General features: G+C 41.4%; 1 protein-coding gene across 11 annotated transcripts in view; it reads left to right on the top strand.

The window, feature by feature from the left end:
• Positions 1-27,336, top strand: part of LOC131812072 (transducin-like enhancer protein 4) — a 141,623-nt gene that overhangs the window by 38,566 nt on the left and 75,721 nt on the right. For 7 of the 11 annotated variants that reach the window (XM_059141116.1, XM_059141115.1, XM_059141112.1 and 4 more), the window contains one exon: positions 10,720-10,794. The exons of the other annotated variants lie outside the window; for them this stretch is intronic. In XM_059141116.1, coding sequence (XP_058997099.1) covers positions 10,720-10,794 — 75 coding nt within the window. The remainder of the gene's footprint in view (positions 1-10,719; positions 10,795-27,336) is intronic. 11 annotated transcript variants of the gene reach the window in all.

The following is a 27,336-nucleotide window of genomic DNA, read 5'->3' as shown; positions in this document are numbered from 1 at the left end:
CATCATGATCTCACCACTTACTGTTTATTTCCCCAATACTTTTGACATTTCTTGGTTAAAATCCTTGATTTGTGTGTAACGAATGACCTGTGTCATAGTTCTCTAAATCCTAAATCTGTGTATGTCTTTTCTTCTGCTTTGGATTTAATTGGCTCTTCTTTTTTCAGTTTCTGAAGGTGTGCGTCTCTCTTTTAATGTGTGGGCCACAGACATGTTTGTTCCTGTCCAACCCAGGCCTCTCTGAGGTTTTGTGTCTGAACATTGCCCACCTCGTTTCATCTTCTGGGCATTCTGTGAGCATCAGACTTGTCGCTTCTGTCCTGAGGCCAGATGGACCGTAATCTGGAGGGAGGGAAGGAGGCAAGTTATTAGAGGAAGATGAATTCTATTTCCTGTCTCTTCAGAGGCATGGAAAATCACTCTTGCATGGCTGCGAGCGTCACTCGGTGCCAGGACTGAAGGCTCTTAATCTGATCTTTTAACACCGGCTCTCTGTGTGACAGTCTCACTGCCAAAACGGCAGCTGTGGCATTAGAATTTATTTTAGAACGTTTTTATTTAAAAATGAAATGATTGTATTTAGAAAAAAGGAGAACATTCCCTGAAGACTAGTACATATAAGGTACAGGACAGTGGTTGGAGGGGGTTTTTTCGGGAATTTGACGGGAACAGAGGTACATACCTTTAGAAGCCCGTTTTAAATTTAGCCTTCGTGTGCTTGTTAACGTACCTGCTTAATACTGCTTGTGGTTAGTATACCACATTTCCTAAAATTTAAAAAATTACACATGCAATGCTGAATGACAACTATTAAATAAATTTAGTTTTAAGTGCCAGACTTTTTTTTGGAAATAAGTTGTGTAATTGTGGTTCATAAGTACTTAAAGAATGTCTGTATTGCAGGAAACAATCATAGGAAAAGACATTTTCCTGGTAGATTTCACAAAAACAGTTTTTAGAATTATAGCCAATGTATATTTTAATGATGTGTCTGTTGCACTTACTACTGCAGAAGTCCCAGGCGTTAGACAAAGGTAATTGCCAACTTTTGTCGTCAAAGCAAGTATCACATAAAATTCTTTTTCTTTCTTTCTTTTTATTTTTTTTTAAAGATTTTATTTATTTATTTTGATAGACAGAGGCAGTAGGCAGAGATGCAGGCAGAGAGAAGGGAAAGCCGGCTCCCTGCTGAGCTGAGAGCCCGATGCACGGTTGGATCGCAGGGCCCAGAGACCATGACTTGAGCAGAAGGCAGAGGCTTAACCCACTGAACTACTCAGGTGCCCCTAGTTCTTTTTCTTCTTCTTCTTCTTCTTTTTTTTTTTTTTTAAGGCAGGGTGAGGCATGCAAGCAGGAGGGGGAGGGGCAGAGGAAGAGAGAGAACCTTAAGCAGGCTCCATGCTCTGTATCATGCCTGACACAGGGCTTGGTCTCGCAACCCTGAGATCATGACCCGAGCTGGAATCAAGAGTCAGAGGCTTAACCTGTGCCACCCAGGCTCCTCTCACATATAGTTCTAAAAATTTTATAGGATCCCTAATACCAGAGTTTAAAGAAGCCTCGTGAGTGAGTCCTCACCTGTCCGAAGCTGTTTTTTTCTCCCACTTTCTTTTGGATTTTAGGAATGAGTAAGACTGATCTAGATTCTGTTGCCATCAGGTTTCTTCTTTAAAAGGCAGATCTCAACGTAGTAAGTGGGAAGTTCTTCTCTCTCCTGCTTTGGGTCTCCTTCGCAGGAGGGGAGCTATAAATAATCAACTCCCCGTTGGCAGGTCCAGAAGCAAGAGATGCCAAAATGATGACAGTTGGATCTGGGTCGAGTCCTGGCCTCCCTGTTACAAATTATGTGGCTTACTATAGCCAAGTAAAGCTGGGTGACCTTTTTAGCAAATGGTTTGCCTCTGGAAGCCTCAGTCTCCTCACCTGTACCTGAGGTTAGTGTGCGATGCGTGCTTGTGCCCAGTAAGCCCCTCCGGATGCTGGGTCGCCGCGGTGCCTGCTACAGGAGGAGCAGCACAGCTCTGAGTTTCCTGTTGGAGAAGACGTGGAACCAGCCCTCCCGCCCCTTTTTACTCATTACCTTTCGAAGAATGAATTGGTTATCTTCCTCTCTTCTGTCGTCCTTATAGAGGAAAAGAGTGTAAATTAAAACTGAAGTTAGGGCTGTGAACTAGCTAAAAATCTCAGTGAGGCATATTTGGTAGCCCTAAGGGTGATTTCTCTTCTAGCTCCAAAAATTAATTTTCTAGTGTAGCGAACACCTGTCTCTCCCCAAGGAAACAAGCAAATATCTGGAGAGGGTTCGGCCTGTAGTGCTGACCTCTGGAGTGCAGTGGTTTGGGATGTGGTCTGTGTTTTACCCACGAAGCTATCTAGAAAAACAAACTTCTCAGTCCACTTGGGGACTGGCTCTTTTCCAAATATCTGGTTGCTTAGCTGAAGTTAGTTCTGTTTTTACACGTAGTTTATGGATGGACTCTCTTTTTCATCAGTGATTTCAGGATATCTCTTGTAGACCGTTAGACCTTATGAGGCTTCAGCAAAATTGAAGGATGCTCGTAAGTAATGACTTGCCTGCAGGACCCCTCACCCCCCAACCCCTGTTTCTTGTTTCTTGAGTTACTTAAGTGGAGGCAGAACTGCTTTATTGCTGGTGGAGGAACCCTGTCGACTTGTTCTCCCAGACCTGAGGCAGAGTTATGGCAGAACCCCCAGCTTTGAGGCCTGGGCTTCCTAGTCAGCAGCTGTTTCTTCCTTGTTTGTGAAAATACTGATTTTATGGGAAATGAAATGAATAATTTAAATCATTCTTTTGACCACATTTAATAATAGTTCTCTGGTCATTAGAAATTTTAGGCTATAAAAGGGAAATCAGGAGTGAAATTTTTAAGCCTTTTATTTTTATTCTGTATTTACCTAGGGAAAAGAGAGTATTCCAACTTGAAGAGTTTCTGGTGCACATTTAATTGTGATTCAAAACTTGGTTTTTATTATCCTGATAGCCTATTTAGTGAGTAGAACCAAATAGTGTCTTCCTCTGGAATTATGTAGATTTATTTGGGTGCTTTCCATTGCATTTAAATAGTAGAAAATCATACATAAGTACATAATGGTATAATACGTGCTTCTTTAAATTCCAATTCCAATAGCAAGAATAGCTACGGTACCTGACTTTCTGTTTTGTACATGCCATAAATTTGGTCCTTTTAATTTGATGGCAAACAAACCCCTTCTATGATATGAGATATGAGTGTATCTCAAATGCTGCTTTTTTAGTACCTGGGTTAATATGGTGCTGAATTGCTCTGAACCACATTTTGCATGTATAGAATAATTGTAAAATGGACGTTGAAAAATGTGATCAGTCACTTTCATATTGTGCCTCAGGGAGGAAATGAACAAAATACAGTGGTTACATGCACTGGTGGCGGTGTTCTCGCCTCATAATGGCACCAGGTTAACTCGTCTTATTGCTTGTTAACTTCGTAAGGAACCACTGGCTTGTGATAACATGGTTTGATGTAGGCGAGCTTGGCTGAACTCACCAGAGATCTCCTGATAAGTATGCGGTGACACCCGCAAGACCATCTTCAGAGATCGTTCATTAAATGCCAGCAGCCTTCATAGGACACGTCTGCGTTCCAGTCAGGGCCATTTTGTCAGTGCTGGTAATACATTATGACAGTGCTATATATCTAAAGGATGTCCTGAAATGCTAATACACCTAGATTGAGGCTTTCATGAATTTTGTCTCGTTTTCGGATTCTTACATTGGACAATCTTTCATTTAAAGTCTGGGTTTTTTTTCCCTTACAAAACTGACTGAAGCATCAGGGAGCATAATCCTGTCCCTTGTTCCGTGGTTTGGCCAGCTGACTTCTTTTATGTGACTGAGTACTTTAGTGACAGTTGTGTATTTGGCGAGATCCTTATGGTGACATTATAGCCTGCTTGCCCTCGGTAAGTAAATGGTCCTCAGGAAGGAGAACTTCTCTGCAGGTTTCAATGTCAGCCTCCTTTCAGAAGCAGCAATGCCAACCCTTACCAATATGTGTTGAAAAAATTAACCTGCTTTCGAGAAACCTACTCATTTCTTTGACTTTCAGTTAGGTGATGATTGGATTATTACTGAATTATTACTTTACAATGCTTTAAGTAGAGCTTATAATATCTATTAAGGTAGCCATAGCCACATGTGGCTATTTAGATTTAAAATTAATCTGGGGCACCTGAGTGGCTCAGTGGGTTAAAGCCTCTGCCTTCGGCTCAGGTCATTATCCCAGGGTCCTGGGATCGAGCCCCGCATCAGGCTTTCTGCTCAGCAGAGCCTGCTTCCTCCTCTCTCTGTCTGCCTCTCTGCCTACTTGTGATCTCTGTCTGTCAAATAAATAAACGAAATCTTTAAAAAAAAGTGAAAATAAAATTAATCAAAGTTACATAAGGTTACAAATTAAGTTTTCCAATCACATTAGCCCCATTTCAAGTGCTCAGTATCCACTGGTAGGTGGCTAGTGGCCACCAGATTATCAGCACAGATTTAGAAAGTTTCTGACATCGTAGAAAGTTCTCTTGGAAAGCAGGGACTTGAGAATTTATTGGATAGGTCAGGCAAGCATGCTCTGTCCTCGTGTGGGTCAGAGCAGTGAAGGTGAGGCTAGGTGGTCAGTAGGAAAAAGCCTTGTACAGTACTTTCCAAGCCTTAGTCCCAAGTTTCACAGATAAAATTGTATGTAAAACCTTGCATACATATTCAGTCTCTGAGATTTGAAGCTCAGAGAAGACCTGCCATTTACCAGGTATAGGCAGAATTAAACCTGGTGGGTTTTTTGTTTTGTTTTTGTTTTAAGTAATACCTGATTTCTTGTGGGACTAACATTTCTTGGGATACCATTAAGAATGGCCAATTTGAATTTAAAGCTTATTTGGGCCAGTAGAGTTGCTGAAACAGACTGAGTGGGATTTTAGCCTGACTTACTGGGCATGGAGTGACTCTTTCACTCAGATTTGACCTGCTTAGCCACGCCGGCAGTATTCTGTCTTACCACCTAGAGCACCACAGCGGAGCGTCAGTGGAGCGGCCAGAGGATGAGTGGCTTAAAGCCAGTGGCCTAGGGATATTTAACTGGGGATATAGAAAGTGAAAACAAACATTAGGCCATTTTTGTGTACTTGAAGTGCAGTCCATTGGAGGAGAATGTAGAGGCAAAACTGGATCCAGTGGGAAGAAGTTGGGAGAGGTAGCTTTCTAATAATATTAGAGCCCATTCTCCCCACATAGGAAAAGCTTGTGCATGAGGTGGGTGGAGAGTTCCCTTCCAGAGGATATTATCAAGAGAGACTGACGTACTGCTTGGGGAGGGTATGGCAGGGGAAACGCATCTGTTGGATAGTAATGGCTTTTGGCCTGTGGCTGATACTACAAGGCCACCCACCAGTCCCCGCAGCCAGGGCACCATTTAGAAATCTGTAGGCTTTTGGGAAGGTGGAGAGACTTTTGTTGGTCAGTTTATAGTTACAGTGCTTGGGGCACTGCTGCCGTCTGGGTCTCATGTTCTAAGGCTTTTACTAGTTCTGAGCAAGTGGCTTTTTATGTACATGTGGCTAATGAGTCCTGTTGAGCAGGAAGGGCATTTGGTCCAAGTTCAAGTTTATCTTTCACTCTAGAGTATTGTGTTAGCCTTCTGCCTGTTCTCCCTCCTGTCTGGCTCATCTCTCTGTCATCCAGTTTCTTTACTATCCCAGGTCTATCTTACTGAGATGCAGAACTGATAACACTCAGCTGCTTTAAAATTTCTAACAAAAATTTTGCCCACCTGGGGATATCTGGGTAGTACGATCGATTAAACATCTGACTCTTGATTTCTGCCTAGGTCATGATTTCAGGGTCGTGAGATTGAGCCCCACTCAGGCTCCTCACTTAGCTCAGAGTCTGCTCGAGATTCTCTCTCCCTCTGCTTCTCGCATTCATGCAAGCTCTTTCTTTCTTTCTCTCTAAAATCAATCTTTTTTTAAAAAAAAAAAAAAAAGAATGCCTTACCAGGATAAAGTCCCAAGTTTTCTGCATGTCATGCAGAGCCTGTCTGTGTTTGGCCTCCTCCTGCCTTACACATTTCACTTCCGCTAGTATGGTTCTAGAGAGCGTGCCTGGGCCCTACCCATGTGACTTCGGGCTCTTGCCTTTGTTGTTATTTTTGTGAATACTTTTCCACTTAAAGTTTTGCCTGTGTGTTTTGCCCTGCCCGAGAAGGCTTTCATTCCCACCTTGCTTTGTCTCTCCCAATTCTGCCCCTTAGCCTGTTCTTTTGCAACCATCCACGTTGGTTCTCTTCCTTGACAGACCCGCGCCTTTCTCCTCCAGGGCCATGGCCAAAGCTCTTCTCTCTGCCTGAGATTCTTTTCTCCTTGCTTTATCCACAGAACTCCTGCACATGCTTCTGGTCTCGGTTGTTGGGTCAGCTTTCACAGGGAGCCTGCCCTCAGCCCTCAGATTCCATTAGCTGTCTCCCCAATAAGTGATTGCATAGCATCCTATAATTTTCTTCATGGAAATTATCCTCCCGTTGTGATATTACTGAGCCTTTGGGTGTTACTCATTCACTGAGTGTCTTGTTCATGACTCTAGTCTTGGTTCCTGCCACAGTCATCTGGCACACAGTAGGTTCCTAATAAATAATTGACTGAATGAATAAGCAAGCAAAGCCTTTCCTGATGCTCTAGGAAGTATGCTGGGCATGCCTTCCTATAACCTCCCCTAGTATTATTTTATGTCTTGGCTTTGCTATATAATATAAGGTGCTCTGTGTCTGGGAGTTCCTTTTGAGGATTGGGGGCCATTATCCCAAGTGCTGACTTTTTCATGTCACGTGTCAGGAATATTAATGTTGTTCATTATAAAAATCCTACTTCACTTTACACCTCTGCCTTTACCCACTACCTCTTTACTTACCCCTATCAGTAAGGTAGGTAGGAGGTAAGGAGGGGGGAGTGGGTATGAAAAAAAAACTCCCAAGTTGTAATGTAGAGGTTTTCCCCCCTGTTTTTATTAGAAGTACTACATCTGTTACCATGCCCTAAAATATTGGCTGGCAAGTATGGTCATTGTCATCTCTTCCCCAAAACCTACATTAAACACCTGTTATACATGCATTAGTGGTTTGTTAAGGTCTGTTTTCTCAGCAGGCTTTGTTGGACTTATGACTTCTATCGTTTCAGTCTCTTTCTTGTTGAAAAATTAATCTCAAGCCTTTTCCTGAAAAATGCAAAAAATAATTTGATGATGAAAGTTAAGTAGGGAAGTGACTAATGTGTAGAATTTCATTCTAATGCCCCCATCCCTGCTTGTATTCCCTAAATCACAGTGTTTAATTGAGATACAACTTACACATCACAAAATTCATTTGTTTAAAATGTATATATAATCCAGTGATTTTCAGTAAATATACAGAGTTGTGCAGCCATAATCACAGTACAGGGTTTTTGTTTTTGTTTTTGTTTTTTGTTTTTTGGCTTTTTTGAAAGGTTTCTTTTTTAAAATTACAAATCTCAGTATTTTAAAGACTAAATTATTGGGCTTTCCCCCTACCCTTCCGAGTCCCAGTTAGAGCCTCCCTCTCTCCTCTTAGGCTTATTGATATGTTCTTAGTAGCACTTGATTTGGTGATGCTGGTAGAAAAAGTTCAGTCGGGGCCCCTGCGTGAGGGAGCAGCTTGAGCAGTAAACGGCCACAGGACTGTTGCTCTCTGCAGATTGACTGGGGCTGGAGTGGCTGTCACCACTTGTGGTGAGGGGGCAGAGGGGAGAAGCAGGAAGTGGGAGAGGAAATGAGCTGCAGGGTGGAGTGGGAGGAGAGAAGCCTACAGGGAAGGGGAAGAAAAGGGGAAGAGATGGCAGACGTAATGGGAAAACCATCAGGGTTCTAAGGAGATGTGAAAACTTGGTTTTCTGAGTCAGAGAGCTTCTTATTTGTTAAAATTGGAAATGGAAAAAAAAATGCCACCTTTGGGTCAATTTTTGAGGATTTGGGGCTTCTTTATCGAGTGTTCATTTTTTTCTTTGTTTGAACGTTTGCCTTTTCTTTCCTGGGGTGTGCTGCTTCTTGGGTTACTAACACGGCTGAGTGAGCAGGGTCAGGGTGTTTCTGGTGCTTTCAGAGCACACTGGGAGGAGGCATTCTTTGCCTTAGGGAGCTTCAAACAGCAGATGATTCACAGTTGTAAGCAGAAATAGGGAAGTAAAATCCTGAACTACAGGTAGAGTTCAGCTGTGGTGTTAGCCCATGGCCACTGCCATGAAAGGAAACAAAGGAGCTGAATCATGACTTCCATTGTCATTTTAGCTTTTTAGCAAGAGTTTCTATAGGGACATCAGATGTCACTGTTCTGGTTCACTGCTGTGTTTCTGGTTTTCTCAGGAAATGCTCTTGATTTTAATGCTGAGCCAGAAAGATACCCTTTCTGCCCTCAGGCATCTTTGCCTGTTTTGGCAGTTGGGAGTCCAGGTTATGAAGCAAGAGTTGAACAATCTTCATGGTAGAAAGGCCTTAACTAGCTGTATTTCCTGCATGTCCGTCTTACAAAACTGTTCTTTGAATACGTAATATAAAGTAGAGGATATTTACTAATGTGGAAATATTTCAGTAATATATAGAAATTGGACAGAGTAGGAACTTAAAAAGGCTTTTGTTGAATGTTTGGATGCCTGAGTGGAATGAATGATGCGTGTTTTGGATGTGTGCTCATGTGGTCCTTTTGGTTTTGTTTCTTCAAGTTTTGAGCAGCCATTATTGAATGTTGGAAAGTAGAAGGTGGAGAATCCATTACCAGTTGCTGTCCATATACTCACTTTGAGTATTTGAAAAATCCCAGTCATCTTACATGTCATCTTTTTCTCTGTTGTCCAAGTACTGCCATTTTACACTACTCTGACAACTAGATTGCTTTAAATCTAAACATGAACTCTGTATTTGTAGGTTAACAGACTGGTTAGGATAGCTTTAAGGAAGAACTGCTATTACTGGTCACTGTATAGAGTGTACCCCTCTGTTCCTTCTAATGTCTTTCTAAATCTTGAGGACTTTTACTTTCTTCAGATAGAGAAGGAAATGAGTTATTTCACTTTGGGAAATATTTTAAAGAGTAAGAGAATGGATAGAGATACCTAGAAAGACTTTTGGGGCACCTGGGTGGTTCAGTCTGCTAAGCTTCTGTCAGGATCTCATGGTCCTGATATCTGGGCTCCCTGCTCACTGCTCAGCGGGGAGTCTGCTTCTCCCTCTGCCTGCCCCCTGCTCTTGTGCGTTCTCTCTCACTCTCTTTCTCTCAAATAAATAAAATCTTAAGAAAAGATGACTTTGGGATTGTTTCTTAAGCCCTTTTAAAACTCTTAAAATTAAGAAAAAATCAAAGGTATCTACTTTAAAGTTCAGAGTTTACTAAAAGCTCAAAATGCAGTGATCCATTTGACATTTTTCTTTCCATTTCTATTAGGAAATCAAGGGTGAAAACACCACGTATGGATAACTAAAGCAGTTTTCTTTTCCACACTCCACACCCCCTCTGACCCTACACAGCTGAGAGGTAGCAATGTTGGTCACCCTAGTTAATGGCAGTTACTGTGTATATTTGAGAGTTTGGGAGTGTAATACCAGGTAGCTCAAGGGGAATCTCATGTATAATTGATGGCTTAGCGTTTTGTGTGTATTAAGCAATATGCTAGCAAAGCTTCATATTCGCTTCAAATCAATGGAGAAGGTTAGCCACATTTCTCAACTAGGATCAGTCAAAACAAGTTTCTTCCTAGCCACACAGAGGAGTGCTTGTCTTATAGCACGGTCTTTTTGGCTCTTCATTCACTAAACCTAGTTGAAAAAAGTCCAAAGGAGACCTTTTTTAGACTGAATCTGAGAATATAGATACTAGAGTATTCAAGTGTATTTAGTTGAGAATAATATTTATATTTGGGGGGTGCTTGTGCACGCAGTAGTGTGTGTCCAGAAGTGAGTGAGTGCCTCCTTGCAGACACTTCTGTGCTACTTCCTTTTTAAAATATTACATAAATTATCGATACTCTGTTCTTGCTTATTCTCTTTAGTACTGGATAGAGGGTGGGATTTTCCTATACTATCCACCCTAGTTTTTCCAGAGGATAAATAAATGAAACTTTTAGGTTTTAGTTTTCTATTGCATGTAAAAGAAACACCTGAAGTCCTTAGACGTTACTGCTAGTGAAAGTTGTACATCTTTAATCTCTTTTAAATATACAGCCCTTCATGACAGGAATTAAAGCCTTCTAGTGCTTACTGTAACAACAATCAGGAGAAATTTTAAAAATAAGTACTTCCAGGAAATATTTTCAGAATTTTTATGTAGTTGGCAGAGAAAAGGGGGTACAAAGAAAGCAGGTGGGGGTTGGGTTTGTTGTTGTGTTTGTTAGTATTAGTGGAAGATGCTGGGCCACAGTGCACCACTGGATATCCAAGTAAAATTTAAGCTGCTTCTACCAGTTGTAGGGGTGCAGTTGGATGCCCATTACTTCTCTGCGGTAGAGACCCAGATGTATCCTAGACATTTAGTCAGTGACCACCTGGGCTTTTGTTTGAAATATGGAGACCCCTAAATCCTGTTTTGCATGTAATTGAAGTTAGAGGACATGTTAGGAAAAGCTGTTCTTGACTTACTAGAAAGCAAATAATTGTATTCTGTTTCTGATCTTCATTTATAGCACCAGCAACAAGTGGTGCAGGCTGTGGAACGGGCCAAGCAGGTGACCATGGCCGAACTGAACGCCATCATTGGGGTACGTGGCCTTTCCATTTTAGCTCTGATCTTAGTGTGTGTCATCCGCTTGCTTGCTCTCTCTCTTTAAATTTTGTTCCATCAAAAGGGCAAAAGGCAATAGGGGACCACAAAGTGAAATTCAGCACTTCGCCTTCTGTCTCATGGTCTCATGTGAAATTGGATGGCTACCTCCAAAGCTTTGGATCACATTCTCACCAATTCCAGTTGACAAGTTCCCAGAAATTCTCCCCTCAGGAGACCAGATAGTTATTTTTCATATTTCTTTCCTTTGCAATCAGCACATGTTGCTGGCCTAGGCCTGGGGGTAAAAAAAAAAAAAAAAAAAAAAAGATGGAGATTGCCCTGATGTAAAATGATTTGATTTCTTTGGTCTTTCCACAAATACAGAGTACCTTCATACCGTTTTTGGTAAAATAAAATGTACATTTTTGTATCTCCCAGCTACTCTTCCTCCTCTGTGATGAGTGGTTCTTCGGGGCTAGTGTCCATTTGTAGTAGGAGATACTAGATGAGAGGCGTACCTTTTGGCAAAATCCGTGGCCCAGTTAGGATATTCTTCCTGGTGATGGTAGTTTTAATGTTGCATGGAAATCCTGCTGGAACTCATAGGTTTGGGCAATCATTCCAACTCCCCTTAGATTTTTGTTCCTCTCAGATGAAGGTAACAAGCAATAAAATACGGTGCTAAAACTTAAGGGATAATAAAGGTGAAAAATCTTAGCTGAAAAGAGCACAATATTACATCTCTATTTATGCAGCTGGTACACGCAGTTCCTTAGATTATTGTAATGAAGACAATACAACTATACTTTCCTCTCTCTGCCCCCTCCCAAATACTTTCTTTTGTGTATAGATGATACACAAAAGTCTTTTCTCTTTTTTTCCTTCCCTCAGTGTATCAAACACACTTTGAAATGCTAATTATTCCATTTACTTTCATTAAAATTCAAATTGCTGAGTGAAGATGCGGATAAGGGTCGCCTGATAATCAATCTGAAGTGAAGATATTGCTTCAATTATGCCTCTGTCTTTTAACAAGGAAATCACAACTCTGGGATGACTGGCTGTGGTGGTGGAGCCGGAGTCTGATTGTGGCTTGTTTTTTAATGGGCTATTTTGAGCTCTGTTTTGTGGTCAGAGGGCCACAATTACTGGTAGTAAATTGGAAGACATCAGAAATAGGAAGGGGCAACCTTTATTTCCTCAGAAGTGCGCCCTTGGAAAGAAGGCGGAATCAGAACCAGCCGTGTAGACTCATCTGTCGTACACTTCTACGCTCTAGGGATGAGGGAGAGATGAGAGATGAATACATTTTACAAGCAGTTTTTATTTCATAAAACTCCAGAAAATAGCAGCAGGTTATATATTTTTTAAAGTTGAAGAAGCTGTAATTTTAGAGTTAGCTCTATGTGTTTGCTTGAAGCACTCGTGTTCGCGTTGGGATGTATTTTGGTTACCAGACCTCCCAAGGTCACCAGGGATAGAACCAGCATTTCTCACCCACCACACCACTCTCTGCTGTTGAAGGAGAGAACGTGTGCAGGAGGGCTGATAGGGGAGCGTGCTCGGTCATTTCTGGTTTATTAGTGTTCACTGTTTGTGTGAACTGCAAAAACACAAGTGTCCATCCTACCTTAGGACTGGTTGGCAGCAGGTTCTCCGGGAAACAGAGGCTGTTTTGTTTCTTTTCCCAGTCTTATTCGTTACTGTCTGCACAGTGGAGAGATTAATCTGAATCAAAACCCCATTGTTCTATGTTGACTATTTCTTCAAAATAGGAGGGAAGATCTAAAACTCAGAACAGGTTCCCTTCTCTTCACACATCAAGTTTCTTTTCAGTGCTGTTTCATATATCTATTTGATTCTACATACCTTGTTTTGGATGGGATGGCAGATTGCCTTTTCTCAGGGAAAGGGTGATGTATGAGACTGTTGTCAGGTTACTGACCTATTGTGTATATATGGATTTAATTATTAAAATCTACCAAGTTGAATTTTGTGACCTAAACAACTTAGTTGAAGATCTTACTCGGTAGAGACACATACTATCAAAGCAGTGCTGTTGGGGATCTGGTAGGGGTTCTAGGTTATTGGGGTCTGAGCAGGAAATGGAGTCACTGTCATACTCTCTTACTATTCTGAAAAACAGATTGCAGAGATAGAAAAACAAACCCAGCAGTTGTAGGGAGTCACAAACCAAATGAAAAAACTCCCAACTCACTTGATACTTCTCTACTCCTGCTTTTCTCTATGGTGTGTGGTCTTTGTCTCTTTCAGCCCCGGTGATGCCTTCTGTCCAGTAGTTTTCAGTTATCACATGGTGGAATTTACAGCACATGCCTGCTCCTCTGTGTCCCCTTGAGCATGGCTGTGTTGTGAGGTGGTGCCATTTTGACTTGCTACCGAAAGTGATGAGGGACCAATTTTATATATATATTTTTTGTACTTGGTTTTGGGATTGGAGTCGGCCATGATTTTTTCCACTGAGGGAATGAAAATTCTCCTCCCAAGAGGCAAAGACCCATCTAAAGCCCCTGCGAACAGACCTTCATTTGTTTATCACTACATATGTATCTGTTTTATATGTATGCACACCATGCAGACAAGCGCAAATGTTCCCAGATTTAATGAAATCTGATGAAGCACCTTTTTAACTCTGCAATATTATTCTACCTTCATTGGTAAATGAGCCAAACCAGTGATCCATGCAGTTTAAATGCAAAATGCTGAAGTGAGCCCGAAACCTGGAGAGGCGGCTTGTTCTCTTGACAATAAGCTAGTTGTGTTTAATGGAATGAAACACAGTTATAATGATTTCTTTCACAGGTCATGTTCAGTTTAAAACTGTTGATAGATTGAAATAAGTTAAATATCATTTATCTTTTATTTATAAGGAGAAAACCTAGGAAAATTCCTGTGTTGTATTCTACAGTCAGTATTTTGTGTGGTGTTTTGAGTTGGTCATATCTCACATTTCCTTGAAGCTTTCCCAGAGTTCCCCCAAATGGGCTGAGGGAATGTTATGTATCTAGTTTGATCTTGTCATGTGTCCTACTAGCCACTGTGTTTTTAAATTAGAATCTCTGCGAGATCACACTGTTGGAACAGCACACAAATTGTAGTTTTAAATCAGTAATATGATCTAATTAGAAATGATGTTTTCATTTCCTGTATTATTAAATTGAGTCATCTGACTATCTTAAAATGCTTTTTAAATCCATTACACTATATAATCAGCACATGCTGTGTGAATGTGGTTATGCTTAATAAAGGAGACTGGCTTGGAAACTCATAAGAATTTCACTAAAGAAGGCACCATTAGGGGGAAAAAAAAGTTTTGTTAGTATGAACATTGGAAAAGAAAATGTTCCGCTTTTAAAAATAGAAAATGGGGTTCCTTTGGATTTCCCTCCACGCTCTTTTTTTTAACCTAACTCTTTGAGGGGGAAAATGGTAGAAATATGCATTTAAAAAAAAAAAGAAAGAAAGAAAAACCCTTAAAAAAAATTCTTTAAGAACAGGTATGTCATGGTGTTTGTAGGAAAATGCAGTTTAGCACAAGAAATGCTGAACCTCAATTTTTAGCAGTGACATTTTAATGATAGGAAGTCTGCAAAATTATTTGCCATCAATTGTGAAGGCAATAACAAGCCTTGGTGGTTTTTCACACTCTCTGTGTTAAGTGCTTTCAGAATGACAGCGTAAACTGTGTTAGAGAACTCCAAGGAAGTAAAACTGATTAAAATGTTCATGCTTGAATGGTGCTGATGGAATAGTTCATTTGGACTTTCTCTACCTCCTGCAGCTCAAGCTGAAATATTAAAATTCAGTGGATTTAAATCTCTCTCCTCTCAGCTCAGGAAAAAAACATTACATTTTAATAGGTTTTAAACCCATAATTCATTGGTTTGGAGCAGTACTATTAAATCTATTTAAATATTACTTGTATTACTAAGGAAATGATTTAAATGACTTTGCCTTTACTATCCTATGTGTTTGAGTTAGTTTAAAAAAAGGAAGAAAATACCTTGGGGGATTTTTTTCTTTCTCTTAGCATTTTGTTTTATTGTCCTTGTCATATGATTGGGCCTTAAATTATATACACACACAGAAACACACACACACACACACACACACACACACGGAAACACACATTCCAGATTGGCATTTTGGCTGAGGGTCTTGCGGTATGACAGTTTGAAAATGTACGTTCCTCTTTTTCCATGATAGATTTCAAAACTGCCATTTTAAGTTCCAGAAGCATGTAGATACGCCATTGTGGTAGTGTTTCTTGTTGTCTTTGTAAACTAATCGGTCATTAGACAAAAAACTGGAAGATACAAATATGTACGTATTTATAAAAATGTGTGTGTGTTCCTGCCTGTCTTATCACAGGTTCCAGTAACACAAAATTTGACAGACAATTAAAAATACTTCATTATTCTCAACAAAAGCAGAAAGATACTAAGTATCCAAGAGCCACATTTTCATCCCACCTCTGTATTTGCTAATAAAGGGCTTGCTAGAGGTATTGTTAATTTTGCCATAGTTGTGCTCTTGTCCTCTTTTGGGCACAGGTGTCCCCCCCATGCTGAGGGAGTGGTGTCCCTCCTGGGCTACCACATTCCCGCAGTTCCCTTTCTCCCCTTGTCTGCCTTTCTCTCTGGCCCTGGCCAGTACAACTGCAGTGTTTCCCCAGGCCTGGCAACACCTGTCCTCAGCCACACGGTGAAGCTCTTGCATTTCCAGGTGCTCTTGGTGGGGAATCCACCCTTCACGTACCCCTGAGCAGTATGAAAGGGTCAGGTATATACACCGACCCCCATGAGGTAATCTGGACACACAGGCAAACATCCGGGGAAGTGACACTCCCCCCCCCCCCCCCCCCCACTGCTGCCCCATTGGTGGGTGGGCAATTTTGAGATCCTTTCTTCATTGCTCCACAAAGGGTCCCAACAGGACAGAGTTCCAGCTAGTGGCCCATGGTAGTCATTGACTCAGGGTTACATACCTTGTTCTCAATTTCCATTCTTCCCTGATTCACTGTCCCTAGGTCTCACTCCTGTCCTGGGATCTTTTTTTTTAAAATTACGTGCAGCCAAAGCCCTGTCTCTTTACTTTTGGACAAACTAGGAAACTCAGGATTTTACTTCATCAGCCCCAAGCCCTTCAGGGGGCTTGGGTAGGTAGGCAGCTGTACTCAGGTGCTGGGATCGTGGTATGTTTTTGGACATGAGTTCTGCACATAAAACATTATTTCTTGAACAGCTCAGCTTTCAGATTCTTTTTTAAATAAGTAGTTTTCCATAAATTTGTAGACGAGCTTCCCTTTCTTTTTCTTCTCCCAGCTGATACATGATATGGAATAAACTTAAAAACAAGCTGTGAAATAGATTTGGGTTTCATCAGAGATCGTTAACTCCACCTTTGTGACTGTCTACCAGACAGTGTGCCTGGAGTTGAAAGGCTTTATGAGACATGCTGGCCCCTGGCTGCACGAGGCTTGCGGGGATAAAGGCTGGGGGAGGGGGGCTGCTGTTCTGCAGTTGCAGGGCTCTGCTCACCTGCTCTCAGTCCTTGTGAGTCCTTGTGAGAGCAGGTGAGCAGAGCCCTGCAACTCGTGCGTGCACGGGAGCCAACGCGGTCTTCATCCTAAGTCTACACATTCCTCTATATGTTGATATGCCTGCCCCTCACTCTTTTTGTTTTGTTTTTCACAGATTCATTTATTGTGGATCAGGGGGCTACATTATTGATTGATGCAGTCATAATCTAATCTTTGTACTACAATTTGATGAGGCTCTAAGAAGCAGCAATTTCCCTTCTCTCATGGCGAAGACTCTCCTATATTTAAGTAATTTTTTTTTTTTTTTTTTTAGCTCTGTCTCCACTTTAGGACTCCCTAAGAAACCTGGGTAAAGAACAGGATTTCTAATTTGTATTTATGGTATATACTCTGTCAGATTCTGTTACATAGCTTTCTTAGAAGAAATTTCTAGACGCTAGTTGGTTTTCCTTCCTTTCTTCCTCCCTCCCTTCCTTCCTTTCTTCCTCTCTTCCTCTCTCTTTCTCTTTTCCCCTTTTTCTCTTCCTCCCTCCCTCTCTTCTTCCCTTCCTGTTGCCAACCTGAAGTGCTACTCTTTTTCTTTCTGTTGAGGAAGGAACCCTTCTCTCGCTCCTTCCGGCTAATACGTGTATTTCCAGAGCTCAAGGTAGAACTCCGCACAGAGTGTGACAAGAGTTTCAGAACGTGTCTTGGTGGGTGCATCTGACTTAGTAAAAGGCCTGTGGGCTTTGCGTTTCCACTGTTAAGGAGATGTAGAGTTTCCCAGATCTGTGATCTGCCCTTCGTTCACACCAGAGCACAGCAGGCCGAGCCTGTGTAGGGGTCTAGGGCTCTGGGTGTAAGAGTTAACACAGAAAAACAGGCTTCACTCAGGGCAGCTTGCAAGCTTGCACTTTGTTATCCCTTTGATTGGTTAGTGGTTTGTTGTGTTTCTCTTTTTTGTACCCCTTTTTCTGCTTCTCTTATTGACCTCTTGCTCTTAGTGTCCCTACAAGCAGCAGCAGTGCCCGTGTAGCTAGACGCTCTGCTTTGTGCCCTTCGAAGCTGGGAAGAAGGCAATGGACAGGCTCCCCAGAACAACAGCTCAGGGGTTTAAGGACTTAGGCTAAAAGGACCGTTGGTGTGTGTTCTCCTCAAAGCTCCGTAGGAAATTAGTTTGGGAATCTTTGATCTAAAAATGGATTTATGATCCTAGGTGTTTTCCTAAGGTCCTTTGTGAAAAGGTTAGAACCTTTTATCAAATGGTTAAAAATGATGATTATATCTACCCCTTCATTCATGCAGCAAATATTTGAATACCTTCAGCAAGTCGTATCAAAGGGGCGCATTTTATGTTCTCTTTGAATGATATTTTTAAACCTCTTCTAAAGTGTATTCTGAAATGATTCTCAAATTACATTTGAATCACCTTTAAGGTTTTGGTAGTTGTAAACTTTCTGGTTTTGCATTTTACTACACATAATCAACTTTCAATTTACACATTTTAATTTCTGTAAAACTTTAGTTTCCAAGAACAACAGAACAAAGAGAGACAGAAAACATAATAAAAACGAGGCATACATTTATGAATTTATATTTTTTATACTTGGTAGCAGGAGTTAGCAAGACATTCATCATTGATATTCTGTATGCTTCAAAAAGATTTATCGAGGTATAATTTATATAAAGTGAAGTTGACCCTTTCTAGCATAGAGTACTATGGATGCGGGCAGCTGAATACAGTCATGTACACTACCACCACAGTGGAGAGAGAGAGTATTTCTCTCTTGTCCTCCTCCCCAAATTCCCTTGTTCTGTAGCCTCAGTTTTTATCCCTACCCCAGCCCCTGGCACCTGCCCATGATGTTTTTTTCTCCCAAAGTGAGCCTTTTGAAATGTCCCATAAATGGAATCAAACACTAATACAGCCTTTTGAGTTTTCATCTTCATTTAGAGTAATGCATTTGAGGTTTGTCTGTGCTTACCTGTATTCCTGGTTCCTTTGTATGGCTGAACAATATTCTGTTGTAGGGTAGACTAGTGTGTTTACTCCCTGAAGGACAGTTGGGTTAGCTGTAGCTTTTTGTGATTGTGAACAAAGTCCTAGTGAATACTAACATACAGATTTATATAAGTTTTTGTAAGTGAATATAAGATTTCCTTTCTTCTGGGTGATTACCTGGAAGTGGGATTGCCGAGTTACATGGTTAGTGTATTTTAAAAGTAACTGACCTACTATTTTCCAGAGTAACCATATAGTTTTGTACTCTCACTAATAACACTCTGTGAGACAACCTTTACTCCACGTCTTCAGCAGCAAGAGGAGTTGGAGGCTTTTCGAGTCTTTAGCAATTTTCGATAGGCGGATTGTAGTACCCGTGTGTTTATGCATTTCTGTAACAGCTCATGACTTGTTGAGTGTCTGAATTCTTTGGGAAGTTTCTGCTCATATCTTTGCCTCCCTTTTTCCTTGAGTCGGTTATTTATTGTGAAGTTCTGAGAGTTTTAAAAAAAAGTACTGGATGTAAGTCCTTTGTATGTTTTGCAAATATTTTCTCCCAATCAGTAATCATTCTTTAATCTTTTTTTAATAGTATCTTTTGAAGAGCAGAAATTTTTAACACTGAGGAAGTCGGGTATATGAATTATTTCTTCATGAGCCTGAACTTTTGGTGGTGTCTCTCAGTAATCTTTGTCTCACCCAAGACCACAAAGATGTTCTCCTAGCTTTTCTTCTAGAAGAAGTATGTTGAGGCCTGTGATCCAGTTTGAGTTTACTTTGTTTGTGGTATGAGATGTAGAGCTAGTTTCTTTCTCTCTTTCTTTCTTTAGGTGGACCTTTGATTCGATGGTTCCAGCACATTTGTTAAAGTAACTCTTTTCTCCTTTGAATTGCCTTAACACCATTGTTGAAGATCTAATGGCTGTATGTATGTGGGTTCTCTTCCAGACCCTCTTCTGCTCCACTAAACTGGGTGTCTGTTCTTTTGCCAATGACAAACTGTCTCGATACCTGTAGCTTTCATTATCTTTATTCCCCATTCCGTTTTGTGCGTATTTTTTGCTGTTCTTGCTTTCTCTCTTTCCAGTAGCCCTCAGAACTTGGGTCTTCATTGTCCGTGTCCTAGAGACTGGCTGGTGAAAGAAGGGAAGGAAATACAAGCTCAATAAAAAACTTTCCAAAAACGGTCTCTATTGTGCCTCCAGACTGTTCTGTCAAAGGTGACTCCACTTCCTGTCTCCCTCTGGTCTCCAGCCTCCTCCTCATAGGGCTGCTTGTTTTACACATTTGTCTCTCTCTCCTCTATCCTACCTGATCTTCTGAATTACAGCTTGGGTCCTATTGCTCCCCTACTTAAAACTTGTCTCCGAGGGCTGCCAGTTTTGCTTAGAATGAAACCTAAATATCTTACTGTGGCCTACAGATTTCTTCATGAGCTGAATCTTTGCCCACCTCTCTGATGTTATATACCACTCATTCTCTTCATTTGTATTTCACCCACATTCCCACCCTGGCCTCTGTCTTCTCTCCCTGGGTCACCCCAGGCTGCTCTTGACCTCGAGTTTGTGCGTCAGTGCTTGTGAAGGCCCACCCTCCATGTCCTGACGCGGTCCTCCTAGTGCTCCTTTAAGTCCCAGCCCATGTCTCTCCGGAGAAAGGACTTCCCTGATCAGCAGGCTTTAGTAGCTCGTTTACCCAGTTCCTTCTCTGCCATATTAGCCTGTTCTGTTTTTCTCATAGCATTTACCATTTATTTGTTCATGAATGCATCACACCGCCCTCACTAGCAAGTGAGATCTTGTTCACTTTTCCTGCTGTGGTGCCTAGAACAATGTGTAGCTCATCACATTCAATTAATACTTGTACAGTAAAGATTCAGTAACTGTTTGTTCAATAAACATGCAGTAAGGGACGCCTGGGTGGCTAAGTCATTAGGCGTCTGCCTTTGGCTCAGGTCATGATCCCAAGGTCCTGGGATCGAGCCCTGCATTGGGCTCTCTGCTCGGCAGGGAGTGTGCTTCCTCCTCTCTCTCTCTGCCTGCCTCTCTGCCTACTTGTGATCTGTCTCTCTCTCTCTCTCTCTCTCTGTGAAATAAATCTTTAAAAAAAAAAACTTTTTTAAAAATACAGTAATTTATTATGTTTAATAAATATTTGTTAAATGAATAAATACTCTATTTTGAACTATTTTTGCACTCCCTCCCCGCAATGTGCATACTGTTTTGAGAGAAACTTTGGACTGGTAGAAAATCCACAATCCTGAGTATCACAGTATGATCTTAGGAATTTCATTTAACAGTTTTCTCACCTGTAGGCTGCATGGCTGGAGCAGATAGCCACTAAAGTATTCTCACTTTTCTAGCATTGTATGCATTGTATGGTTTCTAAGCCTCTTTATTTTGGTAACTGTAGGGTTTTTTATTTTAAAACTAGAGAGCCTTTTGTGTCACAGTTATTTCTCTTGATTTACATCCGTAGGCTTAGATGCTTTTCCCTCAACAGGTAAGTAAAAATAGCAAATGTTTATGATTTGTTTTGTGTCAGTACTGCTTTTAATCTTCACATCAACCCCGTGGTGGAAGATAGTATTACTCTCCCAGCTTTACAAAAATTGCAACCAAGGCTCTGAAGGGGTAAGTAGTTTTCTAAAGGCCACGCAGGGAGGAAGTGGCAGAATGGGGGTTCCCACTTAGACCAACTTCAGAGCTCACACATTCAGCCATTCTGTTACACTTGTCCTTATTTGTTCCCTGGACTCTGTGTTCTTCTTTCTTTTATACTAGATCAATAGTCTCTTCATCCCAAGACCCACTGTAGGATTGTCCAGTGTTTAGTGTGCAGGGCTGAGTGAGGGAAATGGAAATTGGGTGTGCCTTATGCACATACTAATTGGTTAGCCTGAGTTGTCTGAAGCGATTAGTTGCATAGATCATCTGGCTACTTCTGACTCATACTGTGTTTCTCCCTGTCTGTTCTAACTTTCTCTCATATGTAAGAATCACAAGTTTTTATGAACACCACTTTTAAACCGAGGTCCTTGGTATTTTAAGTCTAGGCCCTTGGATCTTCTTGGATTTCATGGTTGGGTATTAGGCTGTCTGTTAGCTCCCTAAAATGTTGACAAAATTACGGGTCAGTGAAAGAAATACGTATATTTTCGAGAGAAGAAATTTTGGACTTAGTTTCACAAAAGGTCCCATGACACAAAAAAGGTTGAGCCTGCGTTTTATGGCTGTAGAACTGTGCCGGCCCTTGGTGGGAAATAGTAAACCTCCTGGTGGGATGTGTGCAGCTAGAAAGCAGTTGTCTGCAGCCTTGAAAGGAGACATTGCTAGACAGAGTTGTTCAGAAATCTGGAGATCAGGAGTTTATACTGAATTTGTTTCTAAATATTGCCCAGGGGATGGGGGAGTTCGTTGAGCTGTTGATGGTTTAAAAATTAAAAAACGAACAAACAAAACAACCCAAAGCTATATTTGGTTCATATCATCATACGTACTATGGAACATAAGTCAGCCATTTAAACATTTAAGCTTAACTGACAGTTCCTGATAATGGCTGGTCAGGATGTTGTGTATATTAAGAGGAATTAACTGGAGCCAGGAGCTGCCTTCATTCATATAGTTGTATTAAAAACAATACAGACAAGTCAGTATTCCTTCAGAAACTTTATTAGTTTCCTGTTTATACCAGCACGCTTTAAAGTGCTGGGGCACAATGGCAACTAAAAACTAGTCCCTGCCTCTTTGGTGCTTATGATCTCATGGGGAGAGGTAGATCCGAAGATGGATAAATCATGTTAATATTAAATCATGAATCAAGCACCGGGGTAGCAGTTACCCAGTGAAAGCAGATGTGTGAAGGTAAGCGAATTATAGGCAGCAGTGACTGAAGAAGGGAACGTTGGTAGAGGAGGACCCTAGAGGGCCATTGGCCTGTCAAAGGCACATAAATAAGAATCTGTGGGGATTGCCAGTATATTGGGGGGAGTCCTATTTGAAATTATTTCATGGTCTTATGATAAACTGTTTACTTTTTTCTTGCTTTCCATTTCTCCATCTGGAGAAAGTCTTGTCCATTCTGCTTGTGAGTAGCAGCTGCTTGGTGGGGTGCCATAAAAAGCCCACTGCAGTAGTCGTGCGGACCCAGTAAGTGATAGTGAATGCTAAGCCCTACACATAAACCCTGCAAGGAAGACTCAGAGGGGTACATTCACAAACCCTCTTTAAGGCAGCTCCACAGCCTCTCTGTCCCTTGTGATTTTCATACATTATTTTCCCATGGTAGATTTATAAAAAGGGGGAGATTTTATCCAGGCACCCAGATTATCTTCTCCACGGGGCCAATGCCGCTGTGGCTCTGAAGCGGACTGGCAGTCATGTATTTTCCCTCCTGGGTAGTTCTGGGTTGACTATAAGCAATTTGTAGAACGATCTCTGCACGAAAGAGTATGTGGGAGAAGGAACCGTTATAAGGGGAAGTTTAAGCTGCTGCCTACTTGGATTAAAAGCTCAGAGATGGTTTGGGGTCTCTTTCAGCGAAGAGCTTCGGACTGGCCTGTGAGCGAAGATGGATGTCGAGGCAGGTTTTGTTGGTTGTTTCTTGCAAGCTGAGCCTGTCCCTCCTGCTGAGGAGGCCAACCCATCCGGGTGCTCTATCCAGGCTTCCTTGTAGCTGGGCTGTGTGCAGTGACCCCATCCAAGTCCCATGAGATAGAAGAAAAACCCAGAAAAAGAAAATTGCCCTCTTTCTGCTTATGAACCTGGTTGTGTGAGGATGAGTTAATGCTTGGAGCCATCTTGGTATGGAAATGGGACATGAGAGAGGCCTTGAGAGCCAGAGGGACGTTGACACAAAACCTTGATATGGCCAGGTCATCCGACTAATCCTGGACTTGTTAAGTGAGAACTAAAAATCTCTGTTACTTAGGCCACTTTGATTTGGGTATTCTATAACATATACATCAGAGGGGCATGTAGTTCAGTGGGTGGGGGGGTGGCCCCTAATAAGTACTACTGAGGGGATAGTTGGTTATTCTTGCAGAAGAAAGGAAATTGGGTCCACCTGTCTCCTTGTTTGCAGAAGTCAATCCAAAAAGCACACGAAAGACAGAACCTTAAAACTTTCAGGAAAAAAAAAGAATCTTTATGGGTTGAGAAGTATTTTTTAATGGGTCACAGAAAGCTGAAACCATAAGAAAAAAGACTGATGATGTTACCTAGTTAAAATTACAAACACCCGTTCACCTAAAGATGAGGTAAAGAAAGTGGAAAGACAGGCCCCAGAAACAGAGAAAATACTGGCAACACATACAGCCAGCAAATGATTGCAATCCAGCTTCTGTCCATTAAGGACAAACTTAAAGTTTAATTTGAAAGAAAAAACAAAACTGGAAAAACTCACCACGGCCTAAAGCTCTCCTTATTCTTACATGAAAGTCTAAATTCCTTTCTGTCCCTACTCTGATTCCCGTATTTCTTTTCTCCCATACTTTCCCTTGCTCCCTGGGCTCCCACCAGACATTCTTTTGCTCCGTTGGTCATCTCAGGGCCTTTCTGGTTCTGGGCCTTTGTGCACCTGTTTCTCTCTTGCCTGATTCCTTTCTCCCAGAACTCTGCAAGGTGCTCTTCTTCTTAACTTTCATGTCTTAGTTTGGAAATCATTTCCCGAGGGGCAGTCTCTCTTGATTCTTATGAAGGATTGCTTACCTCTTGGGGTCAGACCTCCCTAGTTAAGAAAGGCCCCCATGGGGCAGGGAGTGCCATCACTGGACTGGATGGTGGGGGCTTGTGCTTCATTCTTGATACTGATAAAATCTACTGACTCACGTGTGTGGGTGTTGGGCTATAAGACTCTAAAGCCTGTTCCGCAGGGTGGGAGGATTTCCACTGCACCAGGCAATTCTCTAACACCAGTTGGGTGTCCCGTAATCCAGCTCAATTCTGATACTATCTGAAGATAGCATCCTGCCTTAGCCCTGCCAGACAACTTCCCACCACCCCCCCCACCACCATCCCCTCCTCTTCAGAAGCCAGTTGCAAGTCCAAGTTGTCAGCTGGGCTTCCAGTTCCCTTCTTGGGTTCCATTAATTTGCTAGAGCAGCTCACAGAACTCAGAGGAATAATTTAGTTACAAGATTAATATTGTAAAAGGATATAACTCAGGAACCAGAAGATAGAATAAGATGATTTAAACAAAATATGGGGCAAGGGTGTGGAGTTTCCTGCCCTCTCCTAGTGCACGTTTTCTCCAGCTCTCCCCTGCTGTTGGTCAGCCGGGAAGCTTTCCCAACCCTGTTCTGAGTTTTTCATGGAGGTTTGGCATGATTGATTAAATCATCTGTCAGTGGTGATGGGACTCCATCTCTAGCACACTCCTCTGCCCTGAGGTCAGAGAGTGGGGCTGAAGTTCTAACCCTCTAATCACAAGGTTCTCTTAGCAACCAGCTCCCCAAAGTCACCTTATTAACATAACAAAAAACACCTTTGCTGCTAGCCTTGCTTGAGAAATCTCAAGGGTTCTTTGTGCCAGAAATAGTGGACAAAGACTAAATCTATAATTCTTACTATAAATCACAACATCGCAGTCTGGTTCAGTGTTTTTCAAATTGTGAGTCAGACTCATGCAGTGAAATCAATTTAGTGAGCCATTGTCAGAATTTTTTATTAAGAAGTGGAAGAGAACAGAAAGTATTATAGGAAGTAGGGACGCCTGGGTGGCTCAGTCGGTTAAACGGCTGCCTTCAGCTCAGGTCATGATCCCAGCATCCTGGGATCGAGTCCAACATTGGGCTCCTTGCTCCGTGGGGAGCCTGCATCTCCCTCTGCCTGCCACTCTGCCTGCCTGTACTCTTTCTGTCTCTCTGACAAATAAATAAAATCGTTAAAAAAAGAAAAAGAAAATATTACAGGAAGCTCTACATACCATTTGGTATTGCTAATATTTTGTTTTGTTTACATGTGTATTCTCTGCAGATACGTGCATGTCCACACATGTACAGTACACACATGAGTTTTGGTCAAAATGTTGGAAAGCAGCTCATCTCGGTATCATCTGAAATTCATTCTACTTTTGAAGGTTAATTGCAGGATTACTGAAGAACCTAAAGTAGATAGGCTTTTTAAACACAGCTTAACTTTTTTAAAGCACTCTGAAATAACTAAAGAACACTTTCCTGAGCAAGATCCTCTCACTTGGTGACTTTAACAACTAAAACCCAAAATAGAAGCATTGGTTTCAGCAAGATACATGTTAAAAAGCTCTTAAAAATTGTTTTTAAAGCTTAAGCAAGTTTCCAGGAAATTTTATTTCTCTTGTCAATTTGCTTAGAACTACCTTTTCTAGTAAACTTTGGAACACTTCAGAAAAGAAATTTTAGCAGGTTCTCCGATGGGAAAGTTAACATAATAATTCAGATTTGGGGGATTTCCCCCCCCCCCTTTTTCTTGCCATTATCAGTTTGTGAGTTAAACTGCAAATTAAGACAATAGAGTTCTTGGCAGAGGAGTCACAGAATTGCTTACTTTACTTGTTACATGTTTTCCTCGTAAAGACCAGCGCAGGGAGCTTGAAGAGCACAGAGATTTGTGGTGTTAGTATGAGAAACATCCTTGCAGTGATAATCTTCTTGTGGGTTGTTCTAAATGTAGGTCCTGCCCCTGCAGTAAAACTCGTTCATGTTTTAAGTCATTAGAGTGAGTTACAGATAAATTTCGGTTGAAAAATTCCTTGTTTTTTTCTTTTTATTCTTGCTTCTTTTCATATATTCACTTACTGGCTTTTGCTAGATGTATTTGTTAAAAGCAAGAACTCGTAGGGCATGTGGGTGGCTCAGTTGGTTTTAAGCTTCGTTCGGTCTTTGGCTCCGGTGGGCTCAGGCTCTCCACTCAGTGGGGAGTCTAGTCCCTTTCTTCCTCTGTGCCTCTTCCCACTTGTGTGTGCATTCTCTCTCCCTCTCAAATAAATAAAAAAGGAAAAAAAAAAAAAAAAAGAAAAAGCAAGACCTCCCAGTCTTTTGTCCAGAAGGGCACATCTATTTTTCCCATCCCAACAACTACAGAGAATTAGAAAGAATAGTAAAATCAAAACTGTGTACTCTTCACCTAGACTAAACCAGTTAACATTTTGTCTTTTGTGTGTGTACTGAACTGTTTGAACGGAAGAGGCCATTGTGATGACGGTTCACCTTGTGATACATCACCATGCATCTTCTATAAACAAGGGTGTTTTCCTCTATAAGGGTACAGTTAACACATCCATATACGCAGTGTATTTTTTGTGTTCCCAGTTCTACAGTCCGCAAAATGTCTGTGGTAGCACTTTCTCTTCCCAGCAGTCCAACCCCTCCCACCCCCAATCTGTGACTCATACTCACAAATGTCTTTGTTCCTCAGTCTCTGCAGTCTTCTCTAAGGTAGAATAGTTCCCAAACCGTTTACTTTATGACTTGGACATTTTAGAAGACTCTAGACCAGTCTTGTGGCATGTCTCAGAACCTTGATTTGTCTGATTGTTTCCTCATGTTTAGATTCAGATTAAGTATTTTTAGTAAAAATACTACCTGGGTGCTGGTGTATTTATGGTTATATCACCTTATTGGTGAAGCTTGGTAACTGTGGGTTGATGTTTGACAGTGAATCATTTGACTCCCAACAACTTCTTACCCATTGGTTTTAGCCTCAGTTGATGCTATTAATACAGTTGGGGTGGTGAAGTGGTAGATTTTAAATTATTTTCCCTTTTAAATTAATTTTCTGTAAAGAAGAACTCCCCTGACCCCTCATCCTCCTGTGTGTGTGTGTATGTGTGTGCGTGTGCGTGTATACACAGACTTCTGGATACCTTTTTCCAGTGATAGCAGTCACCATTTATTGTTTTTTTATTTGCCAAGCTCTATGCTAAGGGTTTTACATGAACAATCTCACAGAATTCTCCCAACACCCTTGGGATAGATTTTAAAACTGTTCCACTTTGTACATGAAGACACTGAGGCC

This window comes from Mustela lutreola, chromosome 12 (genome assembly GCF_030435805.1).
Source record: "Mustela lutreola isolate mMusLut2 chromosome 12, mMusLut2.pri, whole genome shotgun sequence".
NCBI classification, from domain to species: Eukaryota; Metazoa; Chordata; class Mammalia; order Carnivora; family Mustelidae; genus Mustela; species Mustela lutreola.
The sequence above is the reverse complement of the archived record's forward strand: the minus strand, read 5'-3'. Positions and strand labels throughout refer to the sequence as shown.